This window comes from Orycteropus afer, unplaced genomic scaffold, assembly GCF_000298275.1.
Source record: "Orycteropus afer afer isolate SDZICR_OR568_19922 unplaced genomic scaffold, OryAfe1.0 scaffold00013, whole genome shotgun sequence".
NCBI classification, from domain to species: domain Eukaryota; kingdom Metazoa; phylum Chordata; class Mammalia; order Tubulidentata; family Orycteropodidae; genus Orycteropus; species Orycteropus afer.
This window is the reverse complement of record NW_006921600.1, coordinates 3,743,001-3,764,517: the sequence shown is the minus strand read 5'-3', so window position 1 is coordinate 3,764,517 and position 21,517 is coordinate 3,743,001. Positions and strand designations below refer to the sequence as shown.

Genomic DNA, 21,517 nt, shown 5'->3' with positions numbered 1-21,517 from the left:
GCTATGCACAAGATAAAATTCTCATCCTACTTTTAGATGTAGTAATTTTTGTGTAGGCATCTTCTAACGAACACTCTCCAGCTCACCTATTTAACAAGTTTTGACTTAATTTGGGGTGCTTTATTAGCAAACAGTGTAAGACAAAGTAGCTGGTATAATGCAGAGCGATGTTTAAATTAGTTTACAATTTGCTTGGCCTCATCTAGAACTGCACCGAACAAAGCCATTCAGAAATGTCAGCTGTGTTCCTAACCACTGTAACAAATTGTCGCCTGAACGCTGCACACCTAATGACTTCAAATTAGCTTCACTGCGATATCGCCTGACAGTTCGTTACGACTGTTAGCAACATAGCTGGCGTATCATGACCAATAAATTGGTTTCAGTGTGGGCTGGGAAAAGGACTTCCATCAATTTGATTAAAGAAATTACTGTAGCATTCAAAGCATAAAGACAAACTAGTTTAAGGAGACAGAAATAAGTGAACTGTGCCAGAAAAACATTGCTGTATAATTCAAAAACTTGTTTATAAACTATCTGTAGTTCAAAGTTCAAACAAAAAATTAGCCCAAGAAGAATAGTAAAAAAATTTCCAAATGTAATCATATGCATGCTTACTGATATTATAAAATGGATCAAGAAAGAAAAATAGGATATTTTTAAATACTAACTTTAAATTTCCATGTGAGAAAATATACCATGTCTATTTCATGTTTGTTTGCTTATGTATAAATTCACAGCAGACATTTCATTGTAAACCAAAGCAAAGCTGTGGATATGTATAGCAATTCAGTATAGATACCCACCATGAATAACAAAATGAGTGATTTTTTAGAAGGAAAAAAGTTACAATAGATTACTGCTGACACAGAAAATCACTTTTAAGGTAAAAAGAAAAAGTAGAAGTATTTCCTTTATGAGAAAGCGTAGGCATTTGAGAGAAATAATAAAAAAAAAATGTTTTCTAAGAGTTCTATTCTCTTCATTCCACTTTGGTAAATGGTACCTTGATATAAGGAAAAAAAAAAAAAAAAAAAAAACATTAAGAAAAGCTGTAGGTACCACCTAGAGAAGTTTCTGACTCTGTTAGGATCAGTAAATCTCTGAATTTTAATGTTATAAAAAAAAATGTAAAGTTTTTTTTTTTATTGTTGTTGTAGTTTTTGGTTTATTAGAAAAAAAAAAAAAAAACCTTAATGAAAAAATTGAGAATTTGTCTAATTTTACCCTCGGAAATTAAATGCTAGTTTTTCTTTTCTTTTTTGTTCAGAAGATGTACCTGGAATATGCTTCGCCCATCCAATGATAACCACCAACTCTCGATCGGCCAGGTCACACAGTGTAGTGAGGGCTTTGATGTCACTGTCGGGGACAGTAGGGTCAGGCATGGCATAGATCTTCTCCGGCTCAGCCACCAACAAATGTGAGACAATCTTGTTATCTGCAGGATCAGACCAGAGCACTGCAAGATCACTAGTAGTATCATCCCTTTTTTACAAGCCTTCACGCATTCTGTCTTTTGAAAAATAATGTCAAATGGCCTATAATAAACCCCAAATATCCCATTTACAGTTATATATATGTATATTAAACCAAGTTCAGTATAACCCACAGCAAGAAAGAAGCTATTGCATTGGTAATAGGATGTATTCCTTTTCTTCTTCTTTGCTCTACCTGCCTTTGCTGAATGAAGCGTCTGTCCTGTAATGAAAATTTTTATAGCAAACAGATAAAAGAAGTTAGATGCTCCCTGGTTTGCTCTTGGATTCTTCAGTGGGATTTTGGAAAGCAGATTTAAATTGTATACAACAGCTTTATAACAGAAATCTAGAGGTAAACCACTGAAACAGAGAATATAGTGTGGGAGGCAAAGAACTACTAATGCAACAGTCATCAGTAGTATGTGAGTCATTAATTGTCTTAATTCCTTTAAAGAAGAGCAAAGGTCAGAGCCCTTCTGGCTGGGTGAATTACTGACTATATAACTCTATCTCTACGGGATGCATTAAATAGGAATGTCTTTGCTTCCTCCTCCGCCCCCCACACCCAGCCAGCCTTCCAAAAAATATAGCCAGTATTGGTCTCCAGAAAAATACTCCTACTTAAATGTTACAATATTTCTCCTCTGAGTGTCTAATTCTTTAATGCTCTATTTTCATCTGTTGTCTTTGCTCCATTCTCTGGTTCAGATTTATCTGTCTGAAATTTGTGATATATGTTTTAAAAATCCTTCATAAAATAAATGCTGGAGATAAATGGAAAGCATCACATCAAATGTGTTTTATTGCTCAGGGGCATGTGAGAGTTTATGGAAGGGGTTGTAAAGCCTTGCTAACGGAATGATTTTTCTAGTTGGCTCTACTTTCAATTTCTATGTGTTGTTTTAGATTTTATACTTTCTTCTGAAGACAAGAATGGGTAAGAATAAACCAAAACATTTAAATGTTCCAGGAACCGTCACCCTGGAAAACTAGGGCATTAAGTGTAGTATCTTTGTGAATAAAGCAAAAGTTTCCACTGAAATTTGTCAGATTATTTGTCTTTGACCAAAAAATTTTTAACTTTTTTAAACCCAAAATGAAGACATCATATAGCTTAGAGTTGAAAATAGTGTTCTTTTAGACTCTTTTCATGCAATAAGAAGTAAATTTATCCAAGCCACATTTAGCTCTTTCTCTAAGAGATGATATTTTTAAAAAGTGTTAATATGCCTGCCATATGAATTATATTTATTGCAAATAATCAACAGATAACATATCACTGGCAGTAATATTCAATTATCAAAATGAATAGGCAGATTTGAGGAGGAAATACTCCTAACCACTCTATTTCCTAGAAAAATAAATTAAAAATTAAAAAGATTATTTTTCAGTTGGCTGGATACACAAAGAATGACATTTGTTTCTTGTATATGCTAGAGAAACAGTACCCAGTATTTTTAGTCAAGCTTGGAAAAGTTTCAACTTCCATTGCTCTGACAATGCAACAAAACCTGTTAGCAACCACTAGATACTCAGGATTAGAAGAAAATGTAGTAATGAAGGACACAAAAATGTAACCAAAGGGTATCTTGGTTATCGTTATTTTGATACAGAAAAAATATGCTACCTGCTTTACCATGGTAGTCAAGTCCATGGGTACTTGACTTGAGGGGTCAAAGAAATTTGGTTGAAGCTTTGAAATCCTCAGCACTGAGGAAATGGAATGGCCAGCAGCACTGTTTCTAGGTAAATCTTATTTAATGTTTCCCTAATTAGAATCAATAGAACCCAATTTTCAGTCTCAGGCCTTTGTAGTACACAAACAATCAGTCAGGGTCCAGAAATCTCCCCAGCCACTTTCTCAGCAAAGTCCATGCACCGTCTCTTGACACTTATCTGACAGGATCTGAAAATTAAGTTTTATAAATGTTTGTTACAGAAAACACACTAATTGGATAGACTAAGGAAAATTAACACAGAGGTCTTTAGATAATGAGTAATGATTTATTAGAAGTCCTCTTTATCTCAGACAAATGGAGTTCGCTGAAATTGCTGTAATCTTCTTAAAGGTACTTGACAAGCCACTTCCCAATTTGTCAGGTTTACAGAGAAAACTGTAGATGTTCCTCCATCATGAGGTCTTATACATGGGCTGGTGCTCATTTTTCTTTCAGCAGAGGAAATTATCAATGATTTCAGTCAATGTCCATGTAAAATAAATGAGAAATGGGCAGTATGTATATTGTTGAATCCAGAAAAACTAAACCTCTAATGAAATTAAGCATTAGTGTTTATTGCATTTTATTGTATTACCAGAAAGTTTTTTATTATAATGTGCAAAATCTGCTTAATGCAGCCCTAGATTGTATCTGCAGAGTGCCAAACAGCTTATGTAGGCTGAGGAGAAGATGCCAGATTAGACAATTGAAGGTATAATCAACATAATGTTTTTTGGAAAGGCAAAAGGAAACTATGCCATATGTTCACTTAAGCTTTAATTTTATATAAAACTGGTTGCTTTTCATTTGACATAGCTAAAATGTCCTTTCATTTACTGTTTAGGGTCTGTTTTATTTGTATAACAGATCCCCATATGCTCACATGCATGATACACAGCAGTGACCCCTCCTGGAGAATAGGAATTAGAAGTGGACACTTAATCTCTTTCTTTGAAAGCTGGTGCATCAAATATCACCTATCCCTCTTCTAGAACTATTACGGATACAACTTCCTCTGAGGAGAGCTGGTTGTGTTGTCTTACACAAAGACAGCTAAATATGGGAATTATTTCCACCAAAGCACTTCTAAGTGCCTAATATGAACTCTATGCAGAAGCATCCTAAAATGTTAGCTCTGTTGCACTACAGCTATTAACTGATTTTTCAGAAAATGGGATACAGTTATTGCCTCAATCTATATTCCAGGTCTTTTTAGTTAACGACAAAGAGAATGAGGCTTACATTAGCAATGTACCAGTCATCCTTTCAAATTGCAACCTGGCATCATAAAACCATGGACTCTTTAAAAACAATTCATAATGCCCATAAGGGCATCTGAGATGGAACCACCAACCTATGCTTCTTATTAGTAGGGCCTATTCCTCTTTTAATCTATTGTAGCTAGTGTGTTAACCTCTCAAGCTCCAAATTAATGAGGCCCCTAATGTATTTTCATTGGGAGGTTGAGCAGTCAAACTCATTTAGTTAGTGGAAACTACAAAAATCACTTTCTTGTGAAATCTGAAACTAACAGCTCCAATGAACTAATGATCACAGTATGATCCATTTTATATACCTCTGAAAATAAAGATAACCAGCAAATGTGAAATCCACACTATATAAGCTGTGCATTAATATACTCATGCTTCCAAAAAGTGACTAGGTGAGAAAAGGTAAGAGGGAGAAAACCATAGAAGCCTTTAAAAAAAGAAGAAGATGATGATGATGATTAGCCAAGTTGCTGTTGGTCCCAAGAGGGAATCCCTGGGAATAAAATCACAGCCCCCACCAAGAGACGTCTCCTTGGAGTGAGGAGGGATGGGCATGCCAAAGCTGATGTACATAGAGCCAACTGGGAGGAATTCATGTGCTGAGAGCCAGACATATCTGCTGTACTTACATGGCTTTTTGGCTGGCTGAACCAGCTGAGGGTTCAGGTATGGGCTGTTCTCTGCATCTATTCTGCGCTTGTACTTCTGCCGACCTCCACGTACTCTGTCAAGACGCACCCCTTTGGATAAAGAAAGACAGGCACTGGCTTACTGTTTAGGTGATTATCTTTGACACCAGTCATTCACATAGACAACTTCACCCAGGGGCTCTGCAGCAACAGATTCCAGAATGCAGAGTGACTCAGGGCTTCTACTCATTGCCCTCTAGTCAACTCCAACTCATAAGGACCCCATGTGGATTAGAGTAGAATTGTGCTCCATTGGGTTTTCCATGGTAGATTTTTCAAAAGAAGATCACCAGGCCTTTCTTCCAAGGCACTTCTGCGTGGACTCATAGAACTAACTTTTTGGTTAATAGCTGAGGATGATGACTGTTTCCACTATCCAGGGACTCCTTCAGGGGTATTAGTGGAATTTTTAAAAAGTGCTGGTTAAGTAAAGATTGTCGGTGTTTGTAAACCAATAGGCTAGTTGGTAACAGTCTTGAAAGACATGTAATGCAAGGCCATCAAAGTGGCATTCCATGTGAAACAACATAAAGATGCTGTTATTTAGCACCAGTGTAGTTTCTCCAATGAAAGACACTGGCATTTTATATTCTCTTCATTAGTCACCCCTGCAGCTCAATGTACACTATTGTTTCTGTTAGGTGCCTTGGAGTCGATTCCAACTCATCGCAACCCCATTTTACAGAGTACAACTGTTCTACAGGGTTTTCTAGGTGTAGATCACCAGGTCTTTCTCCCACAGAACTGCCGAGTAGGTACGAACCACTGAGTTTTCGTTACCAGCCCAACTCTTAGTAACACACGAGAGCTACCCGTCCCTCCCTTGACCTGCCAAGGACTCAGTATGAAAATGGGTGATTGCAGAGTGTGTAATTGGAGAGCATCATCATCATTATTATTTTACCGAGAACAGTTTCTCAGAACTTTTAATATGCAAACAGGCCCTGTAAGACTCTAAGAGGGACACCAAACTTACTTGATTTTTCACAGACCATTTTAAGCAAGGACTCTCTTTTTTGGGTGTGCTTATCAGTAACACCTGGAATGTGTAAATTGGTGGTTATCTGAATTATGTGAAACAGTTTGAGAAATCTGTGAATCCTTAAGGTGAATACAAATATATATAAATGTATACATTGTACTATTATTAAAGATAATATTAGTGATCCATGAAACACAGGAAAACACACTTTTCATGTGTTCCTAATATATACTGTCTTAAGAGTGGCTTATATTTTAGTGAAACACAAATATATACTTGATTCTAGATACATCTAAACAAATCCTGAATTGTCATACTGACACATCAGAGTATGATTTAAATGAAATCAGATGATAATTTCAAGTGGAATTAAATAAACTTAAAGAAACAAACATCAAAACCCAGAGAAGTTAGATACAGTGTTTATTCACTGAAAACAATTGTGCATGTGGGTCACAAGACAGCAATATTTCCTAATTGCTGCTTTGTGCCTACATAGAGTTTCTTTCCTTTGTTCATCTAATTTCTGATTTCTAATGTTCTAGTTTTATTGTGTTTATATTTACTAAAGTTTAGTATTTTTCACTTCTTTCCCCTTTTTTCACAATTTATCTTTTTTCAATCTCTTCCTCTCCAAAAACTTTCTCCAAGATATTTTTCCAGTTTACAGAAGGTGTTCTTCTTTTACCTGTCATCTAAAATATATTCAACCTACTTCATTATATGAATTTTTGAAATTTATATATATATATATATATATATATATACACACTAGAAAATGAAAAGCACATGATTTTACTTGGATCCTGACATGTTTATCCAACTCAAAGCCAATGAGAATTTTACTCTGATAATATTAGAGGTGTGAAGAGAAGGCAAGAAGAGACAGATGTAGAGAAGTGAGACAAGGACAGACGAAAGCTGGAGATAAAGGAACATTTTGGACATTTTTTTTTAATTTTAAGAGCTGGTTTTACATTCAAAGTCACGTGTACATTTAGTTTCACTTCCCATTCGCCATGTCCAAACTTAACCCAGTCTCCTCCCCTCCCTACCCTGCAACACTCCCCCTGTGCCCCTCATAGTTATGCACTCCTGTTTGTCCTGCATTTCCTCAGTTTGAATGTTGGTCCTTTGGTGTCCCATGGTTTATTGCTTTAGGGGATGTATTACCATTGAGTGTGTGGGTGCAGCATCCTGGGTTGAGTGGTCTGCGTGTAACCATTGGGCTAAGAGCCCGCCCCTGGGGGTGAGTTTTATTTCAGGTGTCGAATGTATTTCAAGGGCTATAGTATTGGGAGCCTCACCAGACTTCATCTGACCAGTAATTCTGGTCATTATTGAGTTTTTGGATTTTGTTCCACGTTTTCCCTCCCACTCTATCCAAGATCTCCAGATTTGATCCTTTCCTGAGTGTTTGGCATTGGTAGCCGGGCACCATCCGGCTCTTCTGGTCTCAAGGGCCATCGTGTCCTAGGGACATTTTAAAAACTGTTAAAAGCAAGAGGCCTTACAGAATAAATCTTGATTGGGCCTGTGGACTCCTAAATCTGATTTTAGTGCTTGTCAGGGAATGCATTAACCATTGGAAGTATATTCTCATATGTCAAACAAACCTCAAAATCCATTGCCATCGAGTTAATTCTGAGTCACAGTGACACTATAGGACACAGTAGAACTGCCCCATAGGGTTCCAAAGTTGAAAGGGAAATTTGCACAATAATGGGAATTATTTACTAATACTTAAAGTATGTGTCTGTATTACATTTTTTAAAAAAACAAAACACCTCATCATACATAACAAAAAGTCAATCTTTACGGAATCAGACAGCCATATCTTTTTCTTGCAGAGCAGCTGGTGAGTCTGAAATCGCTTCAGGTTGGCAGCTGAGTGTTTAACTATTGCAACATCAGAACTCTCATATATTGAAAAATATACTATATACTTCCCAAGGGAGAAGTCAGATCTGGTGAATTTCTTTCAATGGATTTGGGTCTATCCCAAAGGCCTATGGAAGACAATCATGACTGAAGTTGGCACAAGGTGCTGACTGGGAAGAATTCTGACACAGTCACATCACATTAAAGCCACCAATTGGCTTAGTCATTTGGGACAAATTTACGAGAAAAGTGCAACCTTGGGAAGCTAATTATCACCATACATCAAGAAAAGAAATACACACCATCAGTTAGTACATATTTATTTTGTATCGTGAGGTTTTTGTTTTGTTTTGTTTGTGTTTTTAAATAGACTTATCCTTTAAGTATGAGGAATTAATTTCCATTACTGTGCAAGTTTCCCTTTCAAATTTGAAAACTGACTTACAGAAATATTCATAATACTTTCTCCATAACCTCCCCTACTTACCCAAAAATCTAAGTGTGCCTGATTGTTTCTCTCTTCCTCACCCCCTCCCCTTTGCCCGTGTCACTATCTGTCTATTCATTCATCTCATTGTTCTCAACATCCCCATGTATATAACTATCTGGTTTCTAGATATTAAAGAGTTCTTTCATAACCCATGATTTTAGGCTTGTTTTATTTCCTAAAATAAAAATCAGTTGGATAAAGCAGTGTTTTCTGAATTGTAGTTTTATTTCTATAATACTCAGTAAGTTATTATAGGGAACAAAAGGGTTAGATACTGATTTGCTTAAATACATAGATTATGTAATTCTATAACTGCAATTACATAGTAAAAGTTGATAAAGAATATATAGGAATATACAGAAAAGCATTTCTGCCTTAAAGTTTTAGAGAATGACAAAAGGTAAAAAAAAAATTAGCGTCACACTACTTTAAAGATAATGATAATGAAACTCTGGTGGCATAGTGCCTAAGGCACTTGACCACTAACTAAAAGGCTGGCAGTTCAAACCCACCAGCCACTCCTCAGAAGGAAGACTGGGCAATCTACTTCCATGGAAATACTGCTTCAGAAACCCAAGGAGGGGTCACTATGAGTCAGGACTGACTTGACGGCAGTGAGTTTTTGAGTGTGCTTGATCAAAGCACACAGCTTGAACCATGTAACTTTTCCATTTTTGGGAGGTCAAAAGCAGGTAAATATTGTCAATTTTAAATACTTCAAACCAAGTGAAAACTATTTCTACTGCTTTTTGCCTGTTTTCAAAATCTGAAAAATCCTTGACATTTTCTAGTGAGATGATGATGGTGATGACCACGATGATCTGTTTTGGATCTGGGTGATTTCATAATTAGTATAAGAAGCTCTAGTGGCACAGTGCCTAAGGCATTTGACTGCTAATCAGAAGGTTGTTGGTTCAAACCTACCAGCTACTCCGCGGTAGGAAGACGAGTCAATCTACTTCAGTGAAGATTTACTGCCTTGAAAATCCAGTGGGGGTCACTATGAGTTGGAATCAACTCGATGGCAGTGGGTATAATCACTATATGCTTGAACTCAAATCCTGGTGACTATACAAGTACAACTCTTTGTACCTCACCCTGAAACAATTCGTCAGTTCATTCAGTTCCACTGTGGGAAAAAAAATCACCCAGTAAAATCAGGTGTTTTCCCCCAGGACAATCATACAAACACACCTACACACAAAAAAAGGCATAGTTCTGAAAGTTAAATCAGCCCAAAATATGTTTCCATATTAATCAAACATATGAGCACAGATTTGATTTGTGCATCTTTGAAAGTAGCTGAGTTTATTCATGTGAGTCATGACAATATGCACACTTAAATTTTAATAATGTTATTAAATATTCCTATAATTGATTGAAAAGATTTCAGGGAGAAAGGAAAAGATAAGAAAAATCACCAAATAAGAATATGTTTTATGTAACAACTACAACTAATTTACAGGAAATTTCTTAGATTCTCTGACCTAAAATTACTTAGCCTCTTATATATAAAAATGAAGGATAACTAATCATTGATCAATAAAACAATCTGAGCTTGGCCCAGTTTCTACAAAATGATTTTGTGAAAAAAAACTAGTCTAAAGTCTCTCCTTTTAATGTTTCCAACCAGAATAATCTAATACTTTATTCCTAAATAGTATAGGAAGGATATGTCAAAGAAGTAAAGCATAGTTTGCAAGCCAGAATAGTTGGATCTTCTTCTGGCTCTTTCATTAACTACATCTACAAATTTTCATAAGTCTTTTAATGTATTTGTTTTCCTAAATATAAAATGAGCATAAAGGTAATGTCCTCCTTGATGTTTTGCTGTAAAGATCCAGTAATACTATATCCAAGATACCATGCAAAAAAAATTATTAAAATGTTTCATAAACCTTAAGATGTCAAGTCAAAATAAGATGGTTGCCATTATTTCACTGTTATTTTATTGAAATAGCTCTATAATACTTTACTGCAATGTATTTTTCATCATGATTATTTATTGAAAATCTATCCCTATGGAGTTTGACAATCTACTCTGCTTTAATTCTATACATCAACAGATTTGAGGTATGAGATAGACTAGTAAGATAATTCTAAGGAAAGAAGTAAAATAATGATACTATTTGATGTCTAAGTGATTTACAGAAATATCTGGCATCCTATTCTATTTACTGCTCATCACTGTCAGTAATAATATCATTTGGATATGTGATTATATTAAAGAGATACAGAAACTAATCCAAATTCTATTCAAGGGGGAAGAAGCTTTCCCTGAGTTTAGCTGTTAAGTACACAATACGGAGTTAAGTAGAGAATTGACAATTATCCAATTAACCTAGTAAATTTAAAAGGCTCAAATGATTTTAGAAAAACAGAAACCAATACTCATGATCAGAAGCTGAGAAATCCAGATTTGCCATAAACAAACATCAATCTAATCCAAATATTTCCACTTAAGTTGACATAGCCCATGTCTTTACACTTTCACAATCTTAAGTGCAAACAATTGCTATTTGGACTTTACTTGTAAACCAATTTTGAAAAAGTTTAAAGTAAGATTTCTCCCAGGAAATAAGATATCCATGTTTAATGTCTGACAGGATTTGAAGTTAATTAAGGCAATTGGATTGTCTCTTCATGTGGAGACTGCATTCCCTTTTTTGTTTAAAAAAAAAATTGAAAGATTTTAATAGTTGGCATTACCTACCTACTAGAATGTTTCATATTGCTTCTTATTTCAAATACTGTATGTGCCCACATTGCCACCAGGGAATTACAAATCTTATACATTGTCAGAACTTACAAAATTGGAAAAACAAGAGTAGGGCAAGGAGAAAAAAAATAAGCTTTGAGGCAAATAAACACCAACAGAAGTAAAACAGCTCAGCACAAGGTTTTCTTAGGTCAGCTAATTTTAAGTCTATCTTTTATGCTCAAATGCAAATTTTTATAATATTATATAGTCCAAAATCAAAAGTGTTTTTTCACATCTTTAATAGCATAAAGTCAGAGGCAATTCATAGTATAATAAAAAAAAATCTCCCCTTCAGAAAATTATACAAGGATACCTTAACCTACTTTGCTAAACTAAAGATATTTATGATAGTTCCCAAATAAAGGTTTGCTAAAAACCATTAGTTGCATAGGCTCATGGAATACTTAAGAAAGTATTCCATAAATACTTCAGAAAGATAGAAAGCAAAATAATAATAATGAGAAAGTAAAACCATTTAAATAAATAATTGTGCTAAAAGAATGTGATTAAACAATACTTGTAATTGAGTATTGGAGAAACAATGGAAAGTAATACTTCTGAAACAATGAGGTAAAGGGTATGAGCACTTTTTCCTGTAGTGTATGACCTCCCGATACTATGGCTTCCATTGCTGTGTGTGGAAACATTGGTCCTTCCCTACCTAAGAGCAGTGCCCTTGAATTCTCCTGAGATTTCAGTAAGGGAACCATCATAAACAGAAGATAGAGAAAATCCCTTTGAGGAGAGGCAGGAATAGAAGCAAAGACAGATTAGTAGCATCAGACAGAGCAGCGAGAATTTTAATGGCAGCCTCTGATGGGGTTCTCCTTCAGGACAAAATCCTGACAGTGTACCAGCTTAACCAAAAGAAGCATGTATTTATAGGCCTGTTGGTCAAGGGATGAGTGACATTTATTTGTATATTCAAATAGATACTCTAGGGAGTATCTAAGCACATTAAATTTTTGAGGGTTTTGTAAGACAATAAAATAAACCAACCCTTAACTTCTATTGTCCCTTCTCAAAACAGACTGCAATATTGGTAAATATGGCCTTATGGCTTAATTCCTTTCTTTTTGACTCCTCTTACCTATATCACCTATTAAGAAACATCTGTTAATTGAAAAAATCTATTTCTGCATGAAATATCTTGGAATAATTCAAAAATAGCAGCCAGTATTAGAAGGTCTTGATTATTGAAGGCTTATTATAAGCTAGGCAATGAGTTGATTGCTGTAAATATATTAACTCATTTAATCTATACAGGCGCTCTGGTAGCATAGTGCCTAAGGCACTTGACTGCTAACCAGAAGCCTGGTGGTTCAAACCTACCAGCCACTCCTCAGAAGGAAGATGGGGCAATCTACTTCCATAGTGATACTGCCTTGGAAACCCAAGGAGGGGTCGCCATGAGTTGGGTCCCACTCGACGGCTCATAACAACAACAACAACAACAACATGTTTTAATGGAACACACAAACATATACTTGGTTCTAAATATGTCTAAATAAATCTTGAACTGCATTCAAAGATCAAAGTGCAGTTTACATGAAATTAGGAGATAACTTCAATAACAGCTAAGTAGATTTAGGCAAACAAATATCAAATACCAGAGAAATTAAATTACAGTATGAGAAACTGGAACTTATAACAGGCAGAGCCAGGAGTGAGAGTTGGCGGTTGCAAAACACAGGTTTAAATATTGCATTTATAATGCTTTTCTGCTACCAAATTTTATTTTTAGAAAAGGGCATTTGGTGTATACATTAAAAGCAGAAACAAACGTAGATACAATGCAATTGATTATTGAGGTTAACAATCCTTTCCACATTATATGGAGTGTTTGTGAAGAAGCAGGCAGGATGATGGATCAGCAGGGGGATAAAATGGAGTCATTTTCCATCTACCACTCATTAAATGACAGACTAAACTTTTCTCACCTAGAATAAATAATTCAGAGTTGTGAGACTATACCACAAGTGATATAAACAGTTACAGACAAACCAAAAGTGCTAAAATGATTTAAAAACAGGTGGTGTAGTGCCTAAGGCATTTGACTGCTAACCAGAGGGCTGGTGGTTCAAACCCACCAGCCACTTCTTGGAAGGAAGACTGGGCAATCTACTTCCATAGAGATATTGTCTTGGAAACCCAAGGAGGGGTCACTATGAGTCAGATCCGACTTGACAGCAGTGAGTTTAGTTTTTTTGGTTGGGTTTCTACTGAGACAGGGAGGCAGAGTGTTCTTTTCCTTGATCCTCAAACCAAAAGCCAAACTGACTGCCACTGAGTCCATTTCAACTCACAGCAATCTCCCTTTGGTTTCGAGGAGGTAAATCTTTATGGAAGTAGATTGCCCAGTCTTCCTTCCACAGAGTGGCTGGTGGGTTTGAACTTCTGGTTAGCAGTCAAATGCCTTAGGCACTATGCCAACAAAGCTCCTTTTCCTTGATCTTAGTTCCTCCTTAATGTTGTTTTTGGGTGTCACTGAGTCAATTTCAACTTAAAAAAAAAAAAAAAAAAAACCTCCATGTGAGACTGAGTAGAACTGCTCCACGGGGTTTCCCAGGTTGTAACCTTTATGGAAGCAGATCACCCAAGTCTGTCTTCTACAGAGCTGCTGAATGGGTTCAAACCACCAACCGTTCGGCTAGCAGCTAAATATGTAACTGTTTGTTGTCACAAGCGCTCCTATATAAGTTATTGACATTAGACAAGGTCTGTTCTGCCAGGGCCATGAAGGCAGAGCAACATTCCCATTGAATTTTATGGCTCAGAAGGGAGGCCTAGCAACAGCTTTCCTGCTACACACCCCTGGCCAAGAGTTACATTCACTTGTGCTGGAATATCACAGTAGTTGAGAAACTTAGGAAACTGCTTGGTTGCATGTGGAAACCCTATGATGTCTGCTGAAATAAAAGAGAAAAATCACACAGGGAGAGAAAATGCATATCCATTAGGCAAAGTTTTTTTTTTTTTTTTTCTTCAAACTGAGTCCTCAGTCACTAAAAGAGATAAAAGCCATGACTCACATTAAAGCTTCCTAGCTCTACAGATGAATTAACAATTAGCAAGGGGAAGGCTTTGTTTTGGTCTCCTGATAGCTATCTGGACTATTAAACATGTTAAGCTTGCATAGGAAATTACAAAGGCTTCTTTCCCTTTCAGATTCAAGTTGCAACCAAAATTCATTTGTGGATTATCTGTGCATAGGACATAACCTCAAACAACTTCCTTCTTCTTCTTCTTCTTTTTTTAAAAAAAAAGATATGATTGACTGGCAGGTTCAGAAACACATGTGCTCAATTGGAAATCTGGATTGAAGCTGCAATCTAATCCTTTAGGATAGAAATTCAACATAACCATGAGCAAAGTATTTAGCAGTGGAATTGCTGTTGCATCCAAGGCTCATTTGAAGCATGGAGCCCTAATCTATGACACATACAAGTACAAATTAGGTCATCTGCAACAGGTGACAAGTTTTAATTGAATGTCTTCTGTCTGCAATTCTGACAAAAGGTGAATGGAAATAAATGAGTCTGGCAAGACAGCCCTGAGCCTTACAATACCCAATATCTCATTATTTTTAAACAGCTATCTATAAACTGATACTGACAAGCCTTGAACCTGTTATTTCTGCTCAAGATGAGGTGGTTGTGATGGTTTAAAAGAAGAAGAAGAAGAAGAGGGACATCCAGAACATTACATTAAACATGCAATACCTACCACTATCACTTCCCCAATGTACTTAAAGGAAATCTCCTATTTAAAAGACACTGTTTCTTACTTTGTTTGATGTCAGAAAAGGAGAGAGAGAACAGAGGAAAAGACAGCAAGAAAATAGTTGGGCTTCATTTGTTAAACAGGGACTGCTTTTAAAGAAAAAAGAAAAATCTTTCCTTTTCCCTCTTTAGTCTGTTAGACATTGTGTAAACTATCGAAACAAATTTCCCTTTGTGTCTCATGCTTGCCTAAACCATATTTTGTCTTGTTCTATTTAATTCTTGTGACACTTCCTCTCATCTTTTTCTAAACTGCCTTCTCATGTGAATGAAGTTATGAATTGGTGGGTAAAGACGGGAAATGTGGTTGCATATCAACATCAGGAAAAGTGATTCTACTAATTCACAATTAGATGTGACACTGACATCAATATGTTTAACACAATAAAATACTATAACAATGCACAGCACCCCATGGGGCTGCTGTGTAAACAAAAGCACAAATATTATTTATGCAAAATTCAATGCCACATTAAAATGAATTAAATATGAAATCTAACAAGCTCGTTTTCAACTTTCTGGTTTGAGAGTCATAGTTAATTTGTTTCTTTTGATGGAGAGGCGTGTAGTGGAGTCTACTGACCAAAAAAGTGCATTTGGATTTCAAGGAGGATATAGCTAAAAAATTAAAAAAAGAGAAAAGGTGGCAGGTGAGACCGGAGGTCGTTTGACTTCTGCATGCATGAATCTAGATCCCACAGGCAACTTCTGAGCACATGAAGCACCAAAGAGAAGTTTGTGGTGATTCTCATAGAAGAAAATTTTACATTCCAAGTTATACTTTATTAACTCACCAAAGATAATAAAAATGTATTACCAGACTCAAGAAGAAATTTTGCAAGCCAAAAATAATACCCAAAAGTGACATTTAGTAAAATTACTCTACTGATAATTATGATTTGTAAAGATGAGATTCAAAATAAAGTAAATCTAGTACAAAGCCCTGGTTACACAGTGATTAAGGAGCTCAGCTTTGAACCAAAAAGTCAGTTGTTGGAACTCACCAGCCACTCCATAACAGAAGGATGTGGCAGTCTGTTCCTGTAAAGATTCAGACTTTGAAATCAAGTGGGTTTGTCCTACTCTGTCCTATAGGGTTGCTATATGTTGGAATGGACTCAGTGGCAGTGGGTTTGGTGTTTGGTTTTGGTACAAAGAACTTAATATACATTTTCAGGTCGAGTGTATAGAATTATACCTAGCACACTCAAGCACTCAAAAATACTAAGTGAATAAGTAAACTCACAACATGGATTATAACCATGTACTAATTAGAGTTTTTTAGGAAGGTTGGGCAATCTACTTCTGTAGTGATACTGCCTCAGAAACCCAAGGAGGGGTCGCTATGACTTGGATCTGACTCAGCAGCAGTGAGTAAAACCTAGAATATACAAACAAAAAGATTTTGCTCTCTTGTCAATTCTGTAATTCTCATTTGTTAAGTTTTTCTTATCGCACTAGTATATTATTATATAGGGAAAAAATAAGTTCAGTAGAGATTAAAGTTAATTTAAAATTAATGTGTACATGTCCAAATCTCATACAAGTAAGAAATATTCTTGTGACACTCCGCTACTTATTTCCTGTGACCCTCACTTCTTGCAACACTGGCAGCAATGGATTTAAAACAATGATAACAGTAAAACAATGCATAGCACCCCATGGGGATGCTTTGTGTAAACAGAAGCACAAATATTATTATGCAAAATTCAATGCTCTGTAAAAATGAATTAAATAGGAAATCAAACGAGCTGGTGTTCATGTTGCTGGTTTGAGAAACATAATCAATTTGTTTCCTTCAACAGGAAGGAGTGTAGTGGAATCTAATGACTCTACTCAAAATCTTGAGTGAACTAAATAGAAAATAATAAAGGAACCTGAAAAGGAGTTAGAGGTATATCTAAAATGGGTTGCTCAGTGTCAACTATAAAAGAAAGAAAATACAATAGTTCCCATTCTCTTCTCAACCAACTGTATATGCCATCACTAACTCCCACCCATGGCTACTAAAGAGTTATTGTAGGGAAATTTAATGGAAAAGAAAATTTAAATAAGAGAGAAAGACCTATGCTTTGTAGAACTTTAGAAGTGGAGAAGAAGACAAGGATAGAAGAATTGAAGTATAGTTGCAATTGCCTTGAGTCCTGAGATGATCATAATAGCCCAGTGCCACTGTGGACATACTTCAAAGCTGACAAAAAGACTGTTGAGGAATTTGAGATCTGATGAGAAAAATTAGGGTGGGAGAATCAAGAGTCATAGTGATTATAAGAACACACTTATATATTCACTAAATTATATATTCACTAATAATAAATACAAACATTAAAAGACTTTCAGACTAAATATGTAATCTTTCTTGTACAATTTCCATTTACCATCTTTTGATATCCTGAATAGTCTCAGAATTTCCTTCCTACCTGGTTTCAACAAGATGACGATAAATTCAGTGTATTTTGATGCAGGCAACATGCATATGAAAGGCATTATTTTCTATATCTCATTTTCAAGCCAAATGTTTAATGACATTTTTATTCTATTCCTCTGAGTAATTAGTAGCTACTTAAGCTAGTAGCTTATTAAGGAGACACTCTCAGGTAGTGCCTAAGGCATTTGACTGCTAACCAGAAGGCTGGTGGTTCAAACCCACTAGTCACTCCTTGGAAGGAAGATTGGGCAATCTATTTCCAAAGAGAGTCTGCCTCAGGAAACCAAGGAGGGGTTGCTATGAGTTGGATATGACTCGACAGCAGTGAGTTTGGTTTGGTTTTGCCAGATTCATGCTTAATTGATCTATAAAGTTAAAGATGTAGGGAGAAGAATTATCCATAAGTAGATCTAAACATAACAAAATTTAATGTCAAGGAAATTAGCGATTACTAAAGTGTATATTCTGAGGGTCAGTCAAAAGACTGTATTATTCAAAGAGCTATCCAAGTCCTGAGTTTGTATTATTTATTCTTAAAGTGAGGCTGAATGAAAAGTGTGTGAAAGAATATAGAAAGTACTATTAATATTTCCAGATGGCAAGTACCCTGTACTTGCATCAGATCAAAAAGGTCCTGACAGACTTCTATGTGTATAGGTGTCCCATGAGAGGATGGTTAGCATGATAGCTTCAAGGATGCTCAAAACTGCCCACAATGCTAAAAGGAATCCTTAAATGTCAAGGTGTGCCAAGAAAAGACAACCATGCTTCTCCAATCACAAGGCAGCTCAACAGTAGATGTTGGGAGAAAAACCTCCAACTGTCAGCACCTCACTTAGGAGGAGGCAGCATTTCTCATAAAAATCTCCTTGTAGTTTTCCAAACATATTATCTTGGTATTTCTTGTCAACTGGTGCAATGTTTAAGGGTTTGGTTATGAACTTAACTGCTAGTGATTCAAACCCACCCTGTAGCTCCACAAGAGAAATCCCTGGTGATCTGCTCCCATAAAGACTAAGAAAACATACAAATAAACACCAACTCACTATCATCAAGTCAATTTCAATTCATAGCCACCCCTACTTGGTTTCTGAGGCTATAAATCTTTACAGACATAGGTCACCCCATCTTCTTTCCACAGAGTGGCTGGTGGGTTTGAACTGCTAACCTGGTTAGCAGCAAAATGCCTTATGTACTACACCACTAGAGCTTCTTGCCATAAAGATTATAGCCTAGGAAATCTGATGGCACTGTTCTACTCTGTCATACAGGATTGCTATGAGTCAAATTTCATATGACAACACCTAACAAGAACAATATATTTTTGAAACACAGCCTAGTGTAAACTTACATTTCAAGAAATTATATTTACAATGTATACTCAGCAACTACAGTGTCAGCTAACTGAAAAAGGCTCATAGGACCAAATATATAGCCAAATAATCGTGTTAAGTGTTTAATTCTATGTTGCTCATCATTGCATATGCAGTATCCATCATGTACCTGCCACATAAAAATGTGAGTAAATGAATAAATAAATAAAGTTACAGCATGTTCTGTAGCCATGTAATAATGAAGGTATTTCTGTTCACTTATTTTTCTTTTGGTTCTTCTGCACCTGAAAGTTACACACATAAATATATGAATCTCTTGTCAATTCTCTGAGTAGTTCTTATTTGTCTTACTGCACAAGCATATTATAACTTTGGAAAGAAACAGAAAACTTCAAGACACCAGGCAAAAAAGAAAAAAAAAAAAAAAAGATGCACTGAAAAATAAAAGGAGTTGAGTGAAAGGCAGAACTTCAGAATTTGATTTTTTCAATATTCATCCTGGACAATGTAAGAGGAAACATTGTTTGATTTACTGGGGAAACTTCAGTTAGATATTAAAAAACATTTACTAATGAGAATTATATTGAGATACCAAATATTGAGCGAGAATGACCATAGACGTCTCTCCATGGGAAATTTGACAAAGAAACCATTTGCTTTCTGAGCCATTTTTATTGCTTGTCTGCCTGGAAGCAGATGAATGAGTTTGATCACGTGTTAAGCTCTCTTCCAGTTCTAAGATTCTATGAATGAAATGGTGTACTTAAAAAGATGGAATTGACCCACAGATTCAGAGTCTGACAACTGCCTTGGCAGTTGGAAACATCAACATACTTCATATCTTAAATCAGGGAAGACTGGAGCCAAATGGATCGCATTAATGAACCAGAAGAGCAGGAGGCTTTCTGGCACAGGTCTTAGTGTTCCCATCACGCTGACCTTGGCCAAGTGCATTTCCTTTTGTTCTTGATGATTATAAAGCAAATAAAGTGCCCATGTTTGAAAAATGCTTCTAGCTTATTACTGCATTAGAGGAAGATCAATGCCTATTGCACATTGCTAGAGAGAATAAAGTAGGGAAAAACATAAACAGCTTCAGATTTGCTTGCATTTTATAACATATAAACTAGATTAAGCTAAGGAGAGGAGAAAATAACCTAAAAACAGATAGTTTGAAAGCAACCAATGGGTATTCAGTTAGTTAACTGAATTTCATTTAGAATTTTAAGAATAAAAGGATACTTGACTAAATATGACTTGATTATATTAAATGCACCAGAAGGTGAACATCTTAGCATTTCTTGCAAAAGTTACAAATATATACACATATACCCAGTTCTAAACAGATAAGACATTATTCAATTTCTTTATTTTCCTAATAATAAAGGCCTGGCCAAAAATATTCTGTGAAAATTAATTATGTGTAAACTTTTTTCTTCCAAACTGAACCCACAATTATGTGCTTCATTTGTAAATGTTTCTATCAAGAATTGAAAACTCAGGGATGATAGGTACAATCCACATAAAGCGAGTGAGTGAAAGGGACTATGTGTTGATAAAGAAATAAATAAATAATGGTATAACCTGTGGTGAGGCAGAAAGTATCTGCCCTAAACAAGTATACAGTTTCTGCTCAGTGCCAGTCAGCTATTGCTACATGGAAATGGATTAGGCATGCCAGAAAGTGAGTACAGTAGCTCCAAAGTTAACATTTCCAAAATAAGCCAGCAACCTGAACCTTTATTTTATATACTCTCCAGACGTTGAAAAGTTCACACAATTTTTGAGCTAACTGTGTGGTCCTCAGGCTGCTAGTCTGAAGCTTTTGGTCTATGAATTTATATAGCATCCAGTTGTTAGAATTTTCTTGATAGATGCCAAGCTTGACATTTAGCTGAATAAACTGATTGTAAGTTGGTAGCTGTTTAGAAACTATTCCTTTATTTAGGCCCTCATACATAAGCATACATTAAATTACCAAACTATTTAATTTGTTCTATAGCTTGTATTTTGAATTTCAACATTTAAAAAGCTATGTAGTAGGAGGCTTGCTATGAGTCAGAACTGATCCAACAGCCCCTAAAAACAATAGCATATATATGTAGAGCAAAATATATTTATACATATATTCCTTTACATGAATAAAAGAAGAGAAAGGGTGATATGGGAAAGTAAAAAAGGATAGGAAGAAATGAAAAAGAGAGAGAGAGAGAGAGAAAGGGAATATCTTGAATAAATATATACCAAAATGTTAAAAAAAAAAAAAAAAAGGAAAAAAAAAACACACCTCACTGCATCAACTCATAGTGACCCTCCATTGGGTTTCTGAGATGATAAATCTTTATGGAAGTAGATTGCTCCATCTTCCTTCTACAGAGCAGCTGGTGGATTTGAGCTGCCAACCTTCTGGTTAACAATCAAATGCTTTATGGCAGCAGAGCTCCCTTTAGGCATAACACTAGGGTACAAATCTAAGAGTTTTTATTAGAAATCATTTCAAACAAGAGTTAATTTTTAATCATCCAAGCCTAGACACAGTATCTGTCAGTTAAGAATGCTGATGTGTTTGGGTCTAAATACCTTAAAGAATCTTCTATTAAGCTCTGGTCTCCACTAGTATTTATAGCAAATGTCAGCAAAGGCTTTCATGCATTTCATCTGCTAAACGTTTTCAGTTTTTCAAGGAACATCCTTCTGTCC

At 35.8% G+C, this 21,517-nt stretch overlaps 1 protein-coding gene across 1 annotated transcript in view; it reads right to left on the bottom strand.

Moving 5' to 3' along the window:
* ESRRG (estrogen related receptor gamma) overlaps positions 1-21,517 on the bottom strand; it is a 275,113-nt gene that overhangs the window by 59,869 nt on the left and 193,727 nt on the right. Inside the window, exons 4-5 of the mRNA XM_007952508.2 lie at positions 5,100-5,210; positions 1,280-1,441 (exon numbers count right to left, since the gene is read on the bottom strand). Coding sequence (XP_007950699.1) covers positions 1,280-1,441; positions 5,100-5,210 — 273 coding nt within the window. The remainder of the gene's footprint in view (positions 1-1,279; positions 1,442-5,099; positions 5,211-21,517) is intronic.